The sequence below is a fragment of the Nerophis lumbriciformis genome, linkage group LG20, assembly GCF_033978685.3.
Source record: "Nerophis lumbriciformis linkage group LG20, RoL_Nlum_v2.1, whole genome shotgun sequence".
Classification (NCBI taxonomy): domain Eukaryota; kingdom Metazoa; phylum Chordata; class Actinopteri; order Syngnathiformes; family Syngnathidae; genus Nerophis; species Nerophis lumbriciformis.
Genome location: NC_084567.2, coordinates 4,745,850 through 4,766,019, shown reverse-complemented (window position 1 = coordinate 4,766,019; position 20,170 = coordinate 4,745,850). Strand labels below are relative to the sequence as shown.

The following is a 20,170-nucleotide window of genomic DNA, read 5'->3' as shown; positions in this document are numbered from 1 at the left end:
TCATAATGGCATCTACACTTTCCATCTTAAAGATCTAAAAAAAATATTTGGTAATGTCCGGCGGGCCAGATTGAAAAGCTCAACGGGACGCATGTGGCCCCCGGGCCTTGATTTGCCCAAGTCTGGTTTAGTGCATCTGCCTCACAATACAAAGGTCCTGGGTTCGATCCTGCGCTCGGGATCTTTCTGTGTGGAGTTTGCATGTTCTCCCCGTGACTGCGTGGGTTCCCTCCGGGTACTCCGGCTTCCTCCCACCTCCAAAGACATGCACCTGGGGATAGGTTGATTGGCAACACTAAATTGGCCCTAGTGTGTGAATGTGAGTGTGAATGTTGTCTGTCTATCTGTGTTGGCCCTGTGATGAGGTAGCGACTTGTCCAGGGTGTACCCCGCCTTCCGCCCAAATGCAGCTGAGATAGGCTCCAGCCCGCCCCGCGACCCCGAAAGGGATAAGCGGTAGAAAATGGATAGATGGACAAAGGTTGATTGGCAACACTAAATGGTCCCTTGTGTGTCTGTACGCACACACGAGCGAATGCAACGCATACTTCATCAAAAGCGATGCAAGTTACACTGAGGGTGCCAGTATAAAAAACTTTAACACTGTTAGAAATATACGCCACACTGTGAATCCACACCAAACAAGAATGACAAATACATTTCGGGAGAACATCCGCACCGTAACACAACATAAACACAACAGAACAAATACCCAGAATCCTTTGCAGCACTAACTCTTCCGGGACGCTACAAAATACACTTTCCAGTTCATTTGATCAATTTTTACACCCAAAAATGTGTTTTCTTTTACCCTTTCAATGTCTACTCCGTCTGTTTGTATTTGTGTTGGACTTTCCCTTCCGCTGTTATTGAAAATCATTATTTTAGTTTTACTGAGATTCAAAGATAGTCATCATTTTAATTTCTTCTGTTATTATTTGTATTAGCTTCTGTGTGTTCTCTCCTGAACAAAACACAGTTGTATCATCAGCAAATAAAACTAACTTTAAGTCCTTTGTAACTTTACAAATGTTGTTTGTATAAAGATTGTGTCCTGATATGAGAAATACTCATTAAAATTGATCAAATAGCCGACATTTGTCTCGTGTTGTCTTCTTCTTGACTTTGAAAAGTTTTGGACTGAACATAACAGATTTTTAATAACAAACCAAGTTAAATAACTACTTGTCAAAACTGTTCACAAATTCTATTTCTATCCAAATTCATGCAGGATGTTTCTCCAGAATGCATCTTAAACCTTTAATTTGATTTTATTGTCTTATCTCCCAATTATGAACTAAAGTTAGCCAGACCTGACGTCACTCACCTCACATGCTCACCTATTAAAGGGCCACACACACACATACTCTACTCTCATAACAGCTTGTAAGTTCCAAGCCGCAGCTGCGATTGGACCTGGATAGCCTCCGGGAAGAAGTAGTGGACTACCAAGTGCTTGGCACTGAAGATCTTCCTCAGGAAGCAAAGATTGACCGGTTTTGGGCCATGCTAGGGAGAGATGGAAGATTCCAGACTCTAATGCATTTGATGAAAGCACTTTTGTGCGTGCCACACATCAATGCATCATCAGAGAGGGTGTTCAGCATGGTTAGAAAGATAGTGACAGAGAATAGAACAAAGATGGACAATTCAACCCTTAACTCAACAATGAGTAGATGACTGTTATGTGTGTGTATATGTGTAAATAAATGAACACTGAAATATATATATATATATATATATATATATATATATATATATATATATATATATATATATATATATATATATATATATATATATGAAATACTTGACTTGGTGAATTCTAGCTGTAAATATACTCCTCCCCTCTTAACCACGCCCTTAACCACGCCCCCGCCCCAACCACTCCCCCCACCCCACCCCTGACCACGGCCCCCACCCCCCACCTCCCGAAATCGGAGGTCTCAAGGTTGGCAAGTATGATGTATATATTATCACACAACTTTTATGCTTAAGGGCCGTTGCTATAATTATTGTCAATTGTGCGGAAGTGGTATTTTTCTTTGTCTGTGCAGAGCTGGCAATCCAAAAGATTGCAAGCCAGTCTGGTATCAGTGTTTGTGTCCACGAACGGCCTGCTGACTGCCAAGGCCGAACACCGCCGTGAAGCAGACAGAGCAGAGACAAGGCGATATCACCAGCGTCAACACATTTGCATTTTTGTATAATCATATATTGTGTCTAACTGGAGTTGTCGAGATTACCCCCCTTCCCTCAGCGACAGCTTCAGTGATGTAACCAGGGACCTCCCAAATAAATAGAGGAAGCACGCGGGCTAGACTTTTAGAACGTAGTTTGGATCTGTAACTAGAATACAGCCCAAATAACATGTGTCTCCTCAATTGAGCAAAATTGAACTCCATGATTCCTTGCTTCTCGTCTGTTTTAATAGATGTCATCAGTGTTTGAACCTGACAGCATCCAATACCAAGTAGTTACACGGACAGTTTTGGTAATACCGATGCCGATACTACTTCAAATGTTCAAGATCATCAGAATTATAATCAGACAAAAATACACAATGGCGGTGTAACAATATCAATTCAACATAAAAATGAGTTGGATTATGTCCATACTTGCCAACCCTCCCGGATTTTCCGGGAGACTCCCGAAATTCAGCGCCTCTCCCGAAAACCTCCCGGGACAAATTTTCTCCCGAAAATCTCCCGAAATTCAGGCGGAGCTGGAGGCCACGCCCCCTCCAGCTCCATGCGGACCTGAGTGACGTGTTTTCCTCTACCGTAAAGCAGTTCGTCTGCCGTAAACAGCAATGTTGTGACACTCTTAAACAGGACAATACTGCCATCTAGTGCATTTCACACAGCAATGCATCATCAGAGAGGGTGTTCAGCATGGTTCGAAAAATAGTGACAGAGAATAGAACAAGGATGGACAATTCAACCCTTAACTCAACAATGAGTAGATGAGTGTTATGTGTGTGTGTGTGTATATGTGTAAATAAATGAACACTGAAATTCAAGTATTTCTCTTATTTTTATATATATAATAAAATAAATATATATTTATACCTAGAATTCACTGAAAGTCAAGTATTTCTTATATATATATATATATATACATAAAATAATTGACTTGGTGAATTCTAGCTGTAAATATACTCCTCCCCTCTTAACCACGCCCCCAACACCCCACCTCCCGAAATCGGAGGTCTCAAAGGTTGGCAAGTATGATTATGTCACGTGACTTTTGAACGGAAGTAAAGAAGCCAATATGGCTACTGTCATACTTGCCAACCTTGAGACCTCCGATTTCGGGAGGGAGGGGGGGGGGGGGGGGCGTGGTCAGGGGTGGGGGGGGCGTGGTTAAGAGGGACGGAGTATATTGACAGCTAGAATTCACCAAGTCAAGTATTTCATACATACATACATACATACATACATACATACATATATATATATATATATATATATATATATATATATATATATATATATATATATATATATATATATATACATACATACTGAAAATATGCAAACAAAACTGTGTTTGGATAATTGATCATTCAAACTTGCATAAATAAATCTTAAAGAATATAACATAACTTGGCTTCTGAGAGCTTCAAAATGTAGTGAATAAAATGCTAAAGTTGTTGATAAACAAGCAATTATTTTAATAATTAAATATGGTCATTTTAAATGAATTATTATGATCATTTAAAATTAATTATTTCAAATATGTTTATTTTAATTCTATGGCTGGATGTAATAAGGAGTCGGAAAAAATACAAATAAAAATACAATTAATTTTGATGTTTTTAGCAAAATATAGTAAAAATGCATTTATTTCTTTATTTTTTTAAATTAGTAAATATATTTATTTTTAGGTAAGATAAACATAATAATACAATTTATCTCTAGTCTGGATGATTTAGTTCTTGTCACCCTGTTGTTCTCCAGTCATGAAAAAAGGCTGTCCTCACTCAGGTCCGCATGGAGCTGGAGGGGGCGTGGCGTCCATCTCCGGCTGAAAATCGGGAGATTTTCGGGAGAATATTTGTCCCGGGAGGTTTTCGGTAGAGGCGCTGAATTTCGGGAGTCTCCCGGAAAATTCGGGAGGGTTGGCATGTATGGCTACTATGCAGCAAACAATGTGAACTGAGTACGGAATCTTACCAATAAAGTGAAGTGAGTTGTGAATGGAAATGTTTTATTACATAAATGTATTCGCCGTCATGGAGGCGAGTAGTCAGAGACACATTTACCAAATTGTACATCCTGCGATCAGGAGAGCGGGTACAAATTAATCTGTTGAAAAACAGAGCGGTTGATGTACCCAAAATAGCCACTAGATGGCAGCAAACCGCACAATAATTCAGTAGCAGTACCGAAGTCGCAAAACGATCTATATTAAGCACACAAAGCTCTTAAAAGTCACACAGTCTGGTCACTTTAACTTTCAAACTACTTATTTACTTGCAGCCTTTGCTTTATGAAGCGTATGAAGGCTAAAGGACACAACGAGTGAGGAACGTTCATTTTGTGTTCGGGCGGCACTCCACCGGACCGGACGATGAGTTTCCCATCATGCATTGCAGCATCCACAAACACTGTTAAAAACACTGTTTTCTTTGTTTCCTTAAATGTTTTTCACAAAAATATGAATTTAAAGGCTTTTATGCTCTTAATCATTCTCCAAGATTTGATTGATAATTGTAAACCATTAAGCCCATAAACATCTTATAAGCAGACGCAGCATTGGCTGCTGTGACGCGAGAAATTGGGCCGCCATCTTGAAGTGGTGATGAGGAGCCGGCGAGCAGCCTAAAGTGACAGTTGACAGGTAGAAAACAAAGATGGTGTTCAGCGTTTTCCTGCTCAATGAGCGGACAGTTGAAAATAGGAATCGGGGGATTACTTTTCACAAGTAAGATTTAACATTAACGTACTATTGGTTGTATTTTGTGAAAAGAATATTAGAGTTGAGAAGGAGCAAAGATCTTCAATAGTACTGAAATCGTAGCCGCAAGCAAGCAAGAGTATGACCATAATAGAATTGCTTGTCAATGAAATTAATTACATTTAAAAATGTCAAGGTTTTTCAGGCACATTCAACCAGTAGGAGGCCACGGGGAAGACCCAGGACACGTTGGGAAGACTATGTCTCCCGGCTGTCCTGGGGAGAGGGAAGTATGGGCTTCCCTGCTTAGGCTGCTGCCCCCGCGACCCGACCTCAGATAAGCGGAAGAAGATGGATGGATGGATGGATATTTGAATAACATAAAGTTGAAATAAATGATGAAGATAACGATTGTAAAAGCCAACATGGGTAAAAGTTAGGACCACAGTCCAGATTGGGGGGGGAGGTATATGAAGATATAAAGACTTTCAGGTGTTTATATATGTTTATGTTGAAGTATTTGGCAGACGCTTTTATCCAAAGCAACACACATAAAAAATACATATAAAACAATGACTGTAAACATGATCATTTAAGGGAATAATGTAATAGAAAATATCAATACAAAGTGTCAAGACAGAATAAACTCTCTGCTGCTGCAGCAACAAAGATACAGTCTATAAGATATATAGATATCTAATGTATTCATACATTGTTTATGTAGGATATAAGCATGTATATATAACCTAATCATATTATTTCTTCAACTTCAAAATAGCTGACCGTTTTTTTCCCCCTTCTCTGGGATTATATTCCCAGTTTTGATCTGGGACGTCTGGTCACTTATAGCATATAAAAATATTCTATTGCTGTTAATCAAACTATGAATAATAAAACATGTGTCTTTTTTTATAGCTACACGTATGACGAAAAAGCGTGTGAAAATCAGTGGTATTCAGTGAGGTAAGATGAATTAAATGCGCTGACAGTTCATTGCTCCTGTCAAATGAATTGCACTGAGTGGAGCGGATCACCACTCCAAGATGGCGGCCCCGCGTCTCGTCAGCGCCAGTAGGCAGTAGCGCTCCATGCTGCGTACCCTTACAACATGGCTATGATTAAGCCAATAGAAGAAGAAAACGAGTAAGGACCGGAAGTGGCTGGCTTTTGGCGCATGCGCAAACGAGTCGAGCAACTCAAAGGCTTTGGTGGCGACCAAAATGGCGGACTGGACGGCAACGATGACAACATGTATGAACTAACGGCGATGTAGAGGCTTAAATATTCATCTTTTCCACAGCCCACGAACACAAGTTGAGGTTGTAGCGATGGAGTGATATGTGAAGTGAAGATTGAAGACGTGATAGAAGATGGACGACTACTGCTATGCTAAGATGGCGACGTCCGCTAAAAGAGAACATGAAAGAGAATCAACTTCCAGCAAATCACCAACGGAGATAAAGACGAAAGATGAAGGTGAGTGACTTGAAGTTTTGTCCTTTGAAAACTATTTAAAGCCCTTAAAGTGTAAATTAGCTGGGGTTGTTGAAGAATGTAAACAAAGAGCCGCCATGATTGTTAGCTTGAAGAAGGCAGTGGAGTTCACATCAGAGGAGATGAAAGAATGCAAAAGTCAAATGAAGAAAGTGGAAGAGCAAAACAAGCGCTTGTGTAAAGAAAAGAATGATGTGAAAGAAGAGATGTTGGGGAAGAGTAAGAGATGTGAAGAGAAGACTGGACCACATGTCGGCATCATTCAATCAATCAATCAAAGTTTATTTATATGAGTTTCAGTTTAGTCTTTATTTGAAGGGACAATGCACAGGAACATTAAGCTCAGATACATTTATGTTCTGTACCAGATAATAGCTAAATAGCTAATTTCCATCTGCAGTCCCTGGCTACCTAAATTAAAGGAGAACATTATCACCAGACCTATGTAAGCGTCAATATATACCTTGATGTTGCAGAAAAAAAGACCATTGTGACGTCACATCGGGAAGCAATCCGCCATTTTCTCAAACACCGAGTCAAATCAGCTCTGTTATTTTCCGTTTTTTCGACTGTTTTCCGTACCTTGGAGACATCATGCCTCGTCGGTGTGTTGTCGGAGGGTGTAACAACACGAACAGGGACGGATTCAAGTTGCACCAGTGGCCCAAAGATGCCAAAGTGGCAAGAAATTGGACGTTTGTTCCGCACACTTTACCGACGAAAGCTATGCTACGACAGAGATGGCAAGAATGTGTGGATATCCTGCGACACTCAAAGCAGATGCATTTCCAACGATAAAGTCAAAGAAATATGCCGCTAGACCCCCATTGAATCTGCCGGAGTGTGTGAGCAATTCAGGGACAAAGGACCTCGGTAGCACGGCAAGCAATGGCGGCAGTTTGTTCCCGCAGACGAGCGAGCTAAACCCCCTGGATGTCTTGGCTCACACCGTCCCTTATGCCACTGAAGATGATCAAGAGAAGAATATCGACCCTAGCTTCCCTGGCCTGCTGACATCAACTCCAAAACTGGACAGATCAGCTTTCAGGAAAAGAGCACGGATGAGGGTATGTCTACAGAATATATTAATTGATGAAAATTGGTCTGTCTGCACTCTCAAAGTGCATGTTGTTGCCAAATGTATTTCATATGCTGTAAACCTAGTTCATAGTTGTTAGTTTCCTTTAATGCCAAACAAACACATACCAATCGTTGGTTAGAAGGCGATCGCCGAATTCGTCCTCGCTTTCTCCCGTGTCGCTGGCTGTCGTGTCGTTTGTCGGTTTCGCTTGCATACGGTTCAAACCGATATGGCTCAATAGCTTCAGTTTCTCCTTCAATTTCGTTTTCGCTACCTGCCTCCACACTACAACCATCCGTTTCAATACATGCGTAATCTGTTGAATCGCTTAAGCCGCTGAAATCCGAGTCTGAATCCGAGCTAATGTCGCTATAGCTTGCTGTTCTATCCGCCATGTTTGTTTGTGTTGGCTTCACTATGTGACGTCACAGGAAAATGGACGGGTGTATATAACGATGGTTAAAATCAGGCACTTTGAAGCTTTTTTTAGGGATATTGCGTGATGGGTAAAATTTTGAAAAAAACTTCGAAAAATAAAATAAGCCACTGGGAACTGATTTTTAATGGTTTTAACAATTCTGAAATTGTGATAATGTTCCCCTTTAATCACAAGTGTCTCAAAGGGCTGCACAAGCCACAACGACATCCTTGGCTCAGATCCCACATCAACCAACGTGCAGAGGATTGGAGGTAATAAAGAACAAGAATAATATGATTAATGTCAACTTTTGATTGTCACAAATCATAAAGTCTAATAACGACATTTTAACTGTTTTACAATTCAAGATACATTTGTGGATAGTTGAATGCTTGCGTGTATTTTCCACTTGTAAACTCAATTATTCCAAAATCTCAAACGATAACGACGTGAGAGAAAAAAGTAGTTATACAGACGTGAGAAAAAGAAAGAGTAAGAGACAGAGGGGAACATTTTTGGCACCCCACGATTCAGGAGCTACAATTCGATTCCACCTTTGATACAGTTTTACATTTCTTTTTGTTTCACTGAATAAGAGTTTATTGCAATAACAAAAAAAAACAGTGCATTTGTAATAAAAAGTTAATTTAGTTCCCACATTTGTGGAAATGGAAATGCGTGAAAAACTGGAACATTTTATAATCGTCCATGTCCAAAATTGCGATGCATCCAAAAATCGATGTTTCTCCTCCCACCTCGAGTAAAAGAGAGGTCAAAAAATGTGCAGCTTCACTCCTCTACACCTGACTGCCAGTACACAAATGTCCAAGTAATCGTTTTCCTACGCAGGTCCTTACACCATAAATGTAAGAAAGTAGTGATATGTTCTTTGCTTTTATAAAGCAATATAAAATAGTACGTTACCAAATAGTTAACATAAAGCACCTTCAGTACGAGTGCAAATTAACTTCAACTGTATTTAGGCTCCTTGAGTGTGTGTGATGTAAACATAACCATTTATTTACTTTCTTTTTTTGGACAAGATTTAAAATAGTGTACATACAGTATTAAACAATTAAAGACTCCACACATCAATCTATGTCAGGGGTGTCAAACTCATTTTAATTGAGGGCCACTTGCAGTTATGGCTTCTCTTAGAGGGCCGCATCTAACTGTGAATGATATTATTACACAATTGCCTTAGCATTTGATTATTATAATTTTTTGTACGTACAATGTAAAAAAAAACCCAGTTACATTTACGTTTTTTACAGCATATTTCTGTAAATGTAAAAACAGTACCAATGTTTGTTTGTTTTTCGGTAAACTTCTAAGTTTGTCATTTCCTGGATGTATTACCGTATTTTCCGCACTATTAGCCGCACCTAAAAACCACAAATTTACTCAAAAGCTGACAGTGCGGCTTATAACCCGGTGCGCTTTATGTATGGATTAATATTAAGATTCGTTTTCATAAAGTTTAGGTCTCGCAACTACGGTAAACAGCCGCCATCTTTTTTCCCGGTAGAAGAGGAAGCGCTTCTTCTTCTACGCAAGCAACCGCCAAGGTAAGCACCCGCCCCCATAGAACAGGAATCGCTTCTTCTTCTACTGTAAGCAACCACCCGCCCCCGTAGAAGAAGAAGAAGCGCGCGGATATTACGTTTCATTTCCTTTGTGTGTTTACATCTGTAAAGACCACAAAATGGCTCCTACTAAGCGACAGGTTTCCGGTTCATGAAAAGACGCAATCTCTCCATCTGCACACGGACTACTATTTCACAGCAACTGCCTAAAGACTTTCAAGAAAAGCTGGCTACTTTCCGTGCATATTGTAAAAACAAGATAGCTGAAAAAAAGATCCGGCCAGAGAACATTATCAACATGGACGAGGTTCCACTGACTTTTGATATTCCTGTGAACCGCACTGTGGATACAACGGGAGCACGTACGGTGAATATTCGCACCACAGGGAATGAGAAGTCATCCTTCACTGTGGTTTTAGCTTGCCATGCTAATGGCCAGAAACTTCCACCCATGGTGATATTCAAAAGGAAGACCTTGCCAAAAGAGACCTTTCCAGCCGGCGTCATCATAAAAGCTAACTCGAAGGGATGGATGGATGAAGAAAAGGTGAGCGAGTGGTTAAGGGAAGTTTACGCGAAGAGGCCGGGTGGCTTTTTTCACGCAGCTCCGTCCATGTTGATATACGACTCCATGCGCGCCCACATCACGCTGGTTTTTAATATATTATTAAAGTTTGACTGACCTATCTGACTGTTTTTTTGACATTCCTTTAGGGCAGTTAGATGCGGCTTATAACACGGGGCGGCTTATAGGTGGACAAAGTTTTGAAATATGCCGTTCATTGAAGGCGCGGCTTATAACCCAGGGCGCCTTATGGTGCGGAAAATACGGTACTGTAAATGGGAAAACAGTACTCCGCTCAGTTGCCAAATTTTGTAGTAATAAACAGTGATTCGACTTTTCCAATTCCTTTTTCGATATGCTGTAAAAAAACACACGGTATATTTTATAGGAAAACATTACAGCTCACTCACCACAATTATACAGTCAAGTTTACAGTGTTTTTTTTACAGCTTCCCAGCAGGCACAAATCGTTGATACAACGTTGATGATACATACATGTCCTTTAAAGGGGAACATTATCACAATTTCAGAAGGGTTAAAACCATTAAAAAATCAGTTCCCAGTGGCTTATTTTATTTTTCGAAGTTTTTTTCAAAATTTTACCCATCACGCAATATCCCTAAAAAAAGCTTCAAAGTGCCTGATTTTAACCATCGTTATATACACCCGTCCATTTTCCTGTGACGTCACATAGTGATGCCAACACAAACAAACATGGCGGATAGAACAGCAAGGTATAGCGACATTAGCTCGGATTCAGACTCGGATTTCAGCGGCTTAAGCGAAATTGAAGCTATTGAGCCATATCGGTTTGAACCGTATGCAAGCGAAACCGACGAAAACGACACGAGAGCCAGCGACACGGGAGAAAGCGAGGACGAATTTGGCGATCGCCTTCTAACCAACGATTGGTATGTGTTTGTTTTTAAGTGTTGTAATGTTTTTAAGCTAAATTATTGGTAAACACAGTTTATAATAATTTACGTAAAACCGCGAGTAATAAATAAAGTTTTCATCAATTAACATATTCTGTAGACATACCCTCATCCGCTCTCTTTTCCTGAAAGCTGAGCTGTCCAGTTTTGGAGTTGATGTCAGCAGGCCAGGGAAGCTAGGGTCGATATTCTTCTCTTGATCATCTTCGGTGGCATAAGGGACGGTGTGAGCCAAGACATCCAGGGGGTTTAGCTCGCTCGTCTGCGGGAACAAACTGCCGCCATTGCTTGCCGTGCTACCGAGGTCCTTTGTCCCTGAATTGCTCACACACTCCGGCAGATTCAATGGGAGTCTGGCGGCAGATTTCTTTGACTTTATCGTTGGAAATGCATCTGCTTTGAGTGTCGCAGGATATCCACACATTCTTGCCATCTCTGTCGTAGCATAGCTTTCGTCGGTAAAGTGTGCGGAACAAACGACTGACCATTTTCGTCGGCTTACCCCACACCCTCGTATTTTGAACAAATTTCGTCCAATTTCTTGCCACTTTGGCATCTTTGGGCCACTGGTGCAACTTGAATCCGTCCCTGTTCGTGTTGTTACACCCTCCGACAACACACCGACGAGGCATGATGTCTCCAAGGTACGGAAAACAGTTGAAAAAACGGAAAATAACAGAGCTGATTTGACTCGGTGTTTGTAATGTGTTTGAGAAAATGGCGGATTGCTTCCCGAGAGCGAATAATAGAAAGGCGTTTAATTCGCCAAAATTCACCCATTTAGAGTTCGGAAATCGGTTAAAAAAATATATGGTCTTTTTTCTGCAACATCAAAGTATATATTGACGCTTACATAGGTCTGGTGATAATGTTCCCCTTTAAAACTGCCTCTGAAACAACACTGCAAAATAGTTGTATTTGTAAATTGAGACAACGTTGTGTTGGTGTCTAACGTTGGATCAACGTTGTTGGTTGGGAAATGACGCCACAGCCTGACATTAAATAAACGTTGTCAAAAAGCATGTTGTTTCAATGTTGTATTTGTGTTGTAGAATGTTGGTTGGAAAATGACCAAAATTCAATAGTCAAATCAACGTCAGAACCCGACATTGATTACACCAGTGTTTTTCAACCTTTTTTGAGCCAAGGCACATTTTTTTGCGTTGACAAAAATCCGGAGGCACACCACCAGCAGAAATCAGTACAAAATGAAACTCAGTTGACAGTAAAAAGTCGTCGTCACAATTTTGGATATGACTTTAAAGCATAACCAAGCATGCATCAATATAGCTCTTGTCTCAAAGTAGGTGTACCGTCACCACCTGTCACATCACACCCTGACTTATTTTGTATTTGTTGCTATTTTCCTGTGTGTAGTGTTTTAGTTCTTGTCTTGCGTTCCTATTTTGGTGTTTTTTTTCTCTTTTTTGGTATTTTCCTGTAGCAGTTTCATGTCTTCCTTTGAGCGATATTTCCCGTATCTACTTTGTTTTAGCAATCAAGAATATTTGAGTTGTTTTTTATCCTTCTTTGTGGGGACATTGTTGATTGTCATGTCATGTTCGGATGTACATTGTGGACAGCCGTCTTTGCTCCACAGTAAGTCTTTGCTGTCGTCCAGCATTCAGTTTTTGTTTACCGTATTTTCCGCACTATTAGCCGCACCTAAAAACCACAAATTTACTCAAAAGCTGACAGTGCGGCTTATAACCCGGTGCGCTTTATATATGGATTAATATTAAGATTCATTTTCATAAAGTTTAGGTCTCGCAATTACGGTAAACAGCCGCCATCTTTTTTCCCCGTAGAAGAGGAAGCGCTTCTTCTTCTACGGTAAGCAACCGTCAAGGTAAGCACCCGCCCCCATAGAAGAGGAAGCGCTTCTTCTTCTACTGTAAGCAACCACGCGCCCCCGTAGAAGATGAAGCGCGCGGATATTACGTTTCATTTCATTTGTGTGTTTACATCTGTAAAGACCACAAAATGGCTCCTATTAAGAGGCACGCGTACAACGCAGAATTCAAACTCAAGGCAATAAGTCACGCAGTAGAACACGGAAATAGAGCAGCAGCAAGAGAATTGAAGCAACAAGATGACCTGCGCCACTAAGACAGGGAGACAGCGCCGGACGACATACGTCAACATCTGCCAGTGGATTGTAAATGCCTGGGCGGATATATCGGTCTCAACTGTGGTCCGAACTTTCCGGAAGGCAGGATTCACGGAACTGCTGGACAACAACAGCGACACTGACTCTGATGACTTCGACGAGACGGAGCCGGCCATTTTGGATCCCGTATTCGCCCAACTTTTTAATTCGGACACCGAAGGAGAAGAATTCGAGGGATTTATGAATGAAGAATAACTTCAGAAAGTGAGCGTTATGTTTATTTTGTGTGTTGTGACATTGCTATTGCTCTGCACTATTTTGAATTTTACTATGTTTGTGATTGCACATTACCGTACATTTTGGGAGTGAACAGAGTTGTTAGAACGCTGGTTTTTAATATATTATTAAAGTTTGACTGACCTATCTGACTGTTTTTTTGACATTCCCTTTAGCGCAGTTAGATGCGGCTTACAACACGGGGCGGCTTATAGGTGGACAAAGTTTTGAAATATGCCGTTCATTGAAGGCGCGGCTTATAACCCAGGGCGGCTTATGGTGCGGAAAATACGGTACTTTGAAGCCAGTTCAGTTTTAGTTTCGTCCTGCATAACCTTCCCTAAGCTTCAATGCCTTTTCTTAGGGGCATTCACCTTTTGTTTATTTTTGGTTTAAGCATTAGACACCTTTTTACCTGCACACTGCCTCCCGCTGTTTCCGACATCTACAAAGCAATTAGCTACCGGCTGCCACCTACTGATATGGAAGAGTATTACACGGTTACTCTGCCGAGCTCTAGACAGCACCGACACTCAACAACAACACATCATTTGCAGACTATAATTACTGGTTTGCAAACAATATTTTTAACCCAAATAGGTGAAATTAGATAATCTCCCACGGCACACCAGACTGGATCCCACTTCACACTAGTGTGCCGCGGCACAGTGGTTGAAAAACACTGGATTAAACGTTGTCAAAAAGCATGTTGTTTCAACGTTATGTTTGAGTTGCTCAACGTCAGGACCTAATTCAACAAGTTGTCAATGTTGTTTCAATGTCTTGTGCCTGCTGGGTTATTACTGTAAATGTAACTGTACTGTAAAATTGTACCGTTTTTTTTTCTTTGAAATTCTATGGTTACTGTTGTTCCGGTGTATTACTGCATATAGCAAAATGGGACCTCCATTTATTTTACGGTAAAAAGACGATCGTTCAATTGCCAGGATATGACCTGAAAATGTATGATTATAATTTTTACAGTGTAGAATTTAATGGATAACTTGCTTTGAAACCACAAATCAAGCAGATATTCAATTGTTTGTTTACCAAAAAAAATGAATGTATGATAAAATATTTGTTCGATTGAAGATCAAGATTCAAGATGATGTTTATTGTCCATTCTTTAACATGTACAAGACATATAAGAACTGAAATTACATTTTCGGCACAGTCCCACTAAGAGCAGACATACGTTACAGGGAGACAAGACGGGACCGCCAACGGATCAGCCACTTACGGCGCTCCTTAAAAAGGTGGGGAAAAGGTGATATTGGGGAAGGGGGGAAGAGTAATAAAATATCAGTCAAAGGCTGGACACTCGGGTGGGGGTACAGACTGAGTCCATGGGGAAAAAACTAATTTGTTGTGTCCATAGGCCTGGGGCCGTTCTGCATGCAATGCAAACAATGTTCGACTTCCAGGTGTTGTTGAGGGGGTAGGGAGGTCAAAAGCGTCCATCATTGAGTCCTCGGGGGATGTTTTCGGAACAGCCTGTTTCTGTTTTGCAGCGTCAAGGCCATTCGAGGGAGTCAAATCGTAGATTGGGATTTTTGTTTTTCCAAACGAGCAGACATTACAATGGCTTGTCTGGTCTATTCGTCCATGCTGGCTGCGCTCATATCCAATTTTCGCATTTCAACAAGCTTTTCCATGATGTGATCCATCTTGCGATTCAGTTCAGAAATCGCCAAAGTCTGTGATCCCACAGCCCGACCCAAGTCTTCAATTGCGACGAACAGCCTTTAGGCTCCTTGAGTGGCTGCCATCGTCTTACGAATTTGACGATTCACCAGAGCAATGCCCAGCCCAATCAGCAGGTGCCCCCGCGATCACGGTTCCAAATACCGTATTTTCCGCACCATAAGGCGCCCTGGGTTAAAAGCCGCGCCTTCAATGAACGGCATATTTCAAAACTTTGTCCACCTATAAGCCGCCCGGTGTTGTAAGCCGCATCTAACTGAGCTAAAGGAATGTCAAAAAAACAGTCAGATAGGTCAGTCAAACTTTAATAATATATTAAAAACCAGCGTTCTAACAACTCTGTTCACTCCCAAAATGTACGCAAATGTGCAATCACAAACATACGTATATCAACATGGACAGAGCTGCGTGAAAAAAGCCACCCGGCCTCTTCGCGTAAACTTAAACTTACCTTAACCACTCGCTCATCTTTTCTTCATCCATCCCTTCGAGTTAGCTTTTTATGATGACGCCGGCTGGAAAGGTCTCTTTTGGCAAGGTCTTCCTTTTGAATATCATCATGGGTGGAAGTTTCTGGCCATTAGCATGGCAAGCTAGAACCACAGTGAAGGATGACTTCTCATTCCCTGTGGTGCGAATATTCACCGTACGTGCTCCCGTTGTATCCACAGTGCGGTTCACAGGAATATCAGTTGCTGTGAAATAGTAATCCGTGTGTGGATGGAGAGATTGCGTCTTTTCATGAACCGGATCCCTGACGCTTAGTAGGAGCCATTTTGTGGTCTTTACAGATGTAAACACACAAAGGAAATGAAACGTACGGTGATATCCGCGCGCTTTTTCTTCTTCTACGCGGGCGGGTGGTTGCTTACAGTAGAAGATGAAGCGCTTCCTGTTCTATGGGGGCGGGTGCTTACCTTGGCGGTTGCTTGCGTAGAAGAAGAAGCGCTTCCTGTTCTACCGGGAAAAAAGATGGCAGCTGTTTACCGAAGTTGCGAGATCGAAACTTTATGAAAATGAATCTTAATATTTATCCATATATAAAGCGCACCGGGTTAAAAGGCACACTGTCAGCTTCTGAGAAAATTTGTGGTTTTTAGGTGCGGCTAATAGTGCGGAAAATACGGTAGGTAGATGTCTTCCAGGTCCTCGATGGAAAGGACTGAGAGGCACATGATTCCCCATTTCTCCCAGGAATCTCCCACGTACCCCGCAGCAATGGTTCCATCAGGGCAGCCAGGCTCCCTAGAACCTCTTTTCCTCGTTGAAAAGATTTTGTCAATTGAGTCGAGAGTCCAGCTAATCAATTCCATGTCTGATGTTTAGATTTGGAGGACAGCGCAGAGAAAGAGGCTTCAAAAAAAGTGTAGACAGGACAAGACAAAGAGGGCAAGCAGGGATCAAGCAAATATTCAATTGTTTGTTTACAAAAAAAATGAATGTATGATAACATATGTGGAGGTTGCCTCCTAGTGGGTCCTGCTGATCACACACTTGGACTGGAGTCCGGCGTTCAGAGTTCAACAATGTTTTATTGCTCATCAAGGTTTCGCACGATTCTCGACTTTTTAGTCCGCCTCCTCAGTGTTCGTGTGCTTCCGTCTCTCCAAGCACTCCTCCTCCTCCTGCTCTCAGCCGCTACTGATAAGAACAACAGGTGATTAGATAACTAACCCCAGCTGGGCAATCTAATCACCTGTCAGCTGTCTTCCAAAGCCGGCCTTGGCCGACCACGCCCCCCTCCACAACATATTTGTTGCATTATTAAATAACATTTAGGTTTTAAAAATATGCAATTGCATGCAGCACATGTCATTTTTTCTGTCGAAATGGAAAGACCAACAGGAGGAAAAGATAATGTACTTTATTGACGCATATTTTTTCCAGACATTCGCGGGCCATATAAAATGATGTGATTGCCTTGTCTCTGCTTCGTCTGCGTGCTGTTGTCTTATCTTCATTGAGGTCCTTAAAGTCCTTGGCTGTTAGTGGGCTAAGACAAACAAAATATCTGCGTCGATGTAACCCTTCATATGCCGTGACTGACAACAAATGTTGTCCTTGCCAGATAGAAAAGTACAACTTGAGCACAATAACTAATAACTATAGCAACGGCCTTTAAAGGGGAACATTATCACAATTTCAGAATTGTTAAAACCATTAAAAATCAGTTCCCAGTGGCTTATTATATTTTTCGAAGTTTTTTTCAAAATTTTACCCATCACGCAATATCCATAAAAAAAGCTTCAGAGTGCCTGATTTTAACCATCGTTATATACACCCGTCCATTTTCCTGTGACGTCACATAGTGAAGCCAACACAAACAAACATGGCGGAAAGAACAGCAAGCTATAGCGACATTAGCTCGGATTCAGACTCGGATTTCAGCGGTTTAAGCGATTCAACAGATTACGAATGTATTGAAACGGATGGTTGTAGTGTGGAGGCAGGTAGCGAAAACGAAATTGAAGAAGAAACTGAAGCTATTGAGCCATATCGGTTTGAACCGTATGCAAGCGAAACCGACGAAAACGACACGACAGCCAGCGACACGGGAGAAAGAGGACGAATTCGGCGATCGCCTTCTAACCAACAAATGGTATGTGTTTGTTTGGCATTAAAGGAAACTAACAACTATGAACTAGGTTTACAGCATATGAAATACATTTGGCAACAACATGCACTTTGAGAGTGCACACAGCCCAATTTTCATCAATTAATATATTCTGTAGACATACCCTCATCCGCACTCTTTTCCTGAAAGCTGATCTGTCCAGTTTTGGAGTTGGTGTCAGCAGGCCAGGGATGCTAGGGTCGATAGGGGGTTTAGCTCGCTCGTCTGCGGGAACAAACTGCCGCCATTGCTTGCCGTGCTACCGAGGCCCTTTGTCCCTGAATTGCTCACACACTCCGGCAGATTCAATGGGGGTCCGGCGGCAGATTTCTTTGACTTTATGGTTGGAAATGCATCTGCTTTGAGTGTCGCAGGATATCCACACATTCTTGCCATCTCTGTCGTAGCATAGCTTTCGTCGGTAAAGTGTGCGGAACAAACGTCCAATTTCTTGCCACTTTGGCATCTTTGGGCCACTGGTGCAACTTGAATCCGTCCCTGTTGGTGTTGTTACACCCTCCGACAACACACCGACGAGGCATGATGTCTCCAAGGTACGGAAAACAGTCGAAAAAACGGAAAATAACAGAGCTGATTTGACTCGGTGTTTGAGAAAATGGCGGATTGCTTCCCGATGTGACGCCACATTGTGACGTCATCGCTCCGAGAGCGAATATTAGAAAGGCGTTTAATTCGCCAAAATTCACCCATTTAGAGTTCGGAAATCGGTTAAAAAAATATATGGTCTTTTTTCTGCAACATCAAGGTATATATTGACGCTTACATAGGTCTGGTGATAATGTTCCCCTTTAAGCATAAGAGTTGTGTGATAACTTACACATAATTATTCTAACAGACACCAATCTGTGCTGACTAAAAAACATGAACAATCATGTCACAGTATCGAGCCAGACGGTGTACGCTGTATGTATGACATGTATCATCAATATTAAAGTATTATTTTGTTCTTCTGGGCTCCACATCCAGCTGTGTGAGGCACAACAGTGAATGGACATTAATTACGTTAAAGGTGAACATTATCACCAGAGCTATGTAAGCGTCAATATATACCTTGATGTTGCAGAAAAAAGACCATATATTTTTTTAACCGATTTCCGAACTCTAAATGGGTGAATTTTGGCGAATTAAACGCCTTTCTATTATTCGCTCCCGGAGCGATGACGTCACGTTGTGACGTCACATCGGGAAGCAATCCGCCATTTTCTCAAACACCGAGTCAAATCAGCTCTGTTATTTTCCGTTTTTTCAACTGTTTTCCGTACCTTGGAGACATCATGCCTCGTCGGTGTGTTGTCGGAGGGTGTAACAACACCAACAGGGACGGATTCAAGTTGCACCAGTGGCCCAAAGATGCCAAAGTGGCAAGAAATTGGACGTTTGTTCCGCACACTTTACCGACGAAAGCTATGCTACGACAGAGATGGCAAGAATGTGTGGATATCCTGCGACACTCAAAGCAGATGCATTTCCAACCATAAAGTCAAAGAAATCTGCCACCAGACCCCCATTGAATCTGCCGGAGTGTGTGAGCAATTCAGGGACAAAGGACCTCGGTAGCACGGCAAGCAATGGCGGCAGTTTGTTCCCGCAGACGAGCGAGCTAAACCCCCTGGATGTCTTGGCTCACACCGTCCCTTATGCCACCGAAGATGATCAAGAGAAGAATATCGACCCTAGCTTCCCTGGCCTGCTGACATGGGGGTATGTCTACAGAATATATTAATTGATGAAAACTGGGCTGTCTGCACTCTCAAAATGCATGTTGTTGCCAAATGTATTTCATATGCTGTAAACCTAGTTCATAGTTGTTAGTTTCCTTTAATGCCAAACAAACACATACCAATCGTTGGTTAGAAGGCTATCGCCGAATTCGTCCTCGCTTTCTCCCGTGTCGCTGGCTGTTGTGTCGTTTTAGTCGGTTTCGCTTGCATACGGTTCAAACCGATATGGCTCAATAGCTTCAGTTTCTTCTTCAATTTGGTTTTCGCTACCTGCCTCCACACTACAACCATCCGTTTCAATACATGCGTAATCTGTTGAATCGCTTAAGCCGCTGAAATCCGAGTCTGAATCCGAGCTAATGTCGCTATAGCTTGCTGTTCTATGCGCCATGTTTGTTTGTGTTGGCATCACTATGTGACGTCAAAGGAAAATGGACGGGTGGTTAAAATCAGGCACTTTGAAGCTTTTTTTAGGGATATTGCGTGATGGGTAAAATTTTGAAAAAAACTTTGAAAACTAAAATAAGCCACTGGGAACTGATTCCTAATGGTTTTAACCCTTCTGAAATTGTGATAATGTTCCCCTTTAAAAGGAGCCGGACTTTTACGACAGTCACGCACACATACACAAACACACATAGGACCACGGTCTATAAGGGCGGATTGTCTCGTGCGGGATTATACCAAGTACCGTCGCATCCTGCCTGTTCACTACTGCGGTAGCTTGTAACAAACATATCCGC

The 20,170-nt window shown here is 41.7% G+C and overlaps 1 protein-coding gene across 1 annotated transcript in view; it reads left to right on the top strand.

Moving 5' to 3' along the window:
- Positions 1-20,170, top strand: part of LOC133619851 (uncharacterized) — a 46,050-nt gene that overhangs the window by 23,546 nt on the left and 2,334 nt on the right. Inside the window, exon 2 of the mRNA XM_072915425.1 lies at positions 6,203-6,378. Within this exon, the coding sequence (XP_072771526.1) occupies positions 6,273-6,378 (106 nt within the window). The 5' untranslated portion in view covers positions 6,203-6,272. The remainder of the gene's footprint in view (positions 1-6,202; positions 6,379-20,170) is intronic.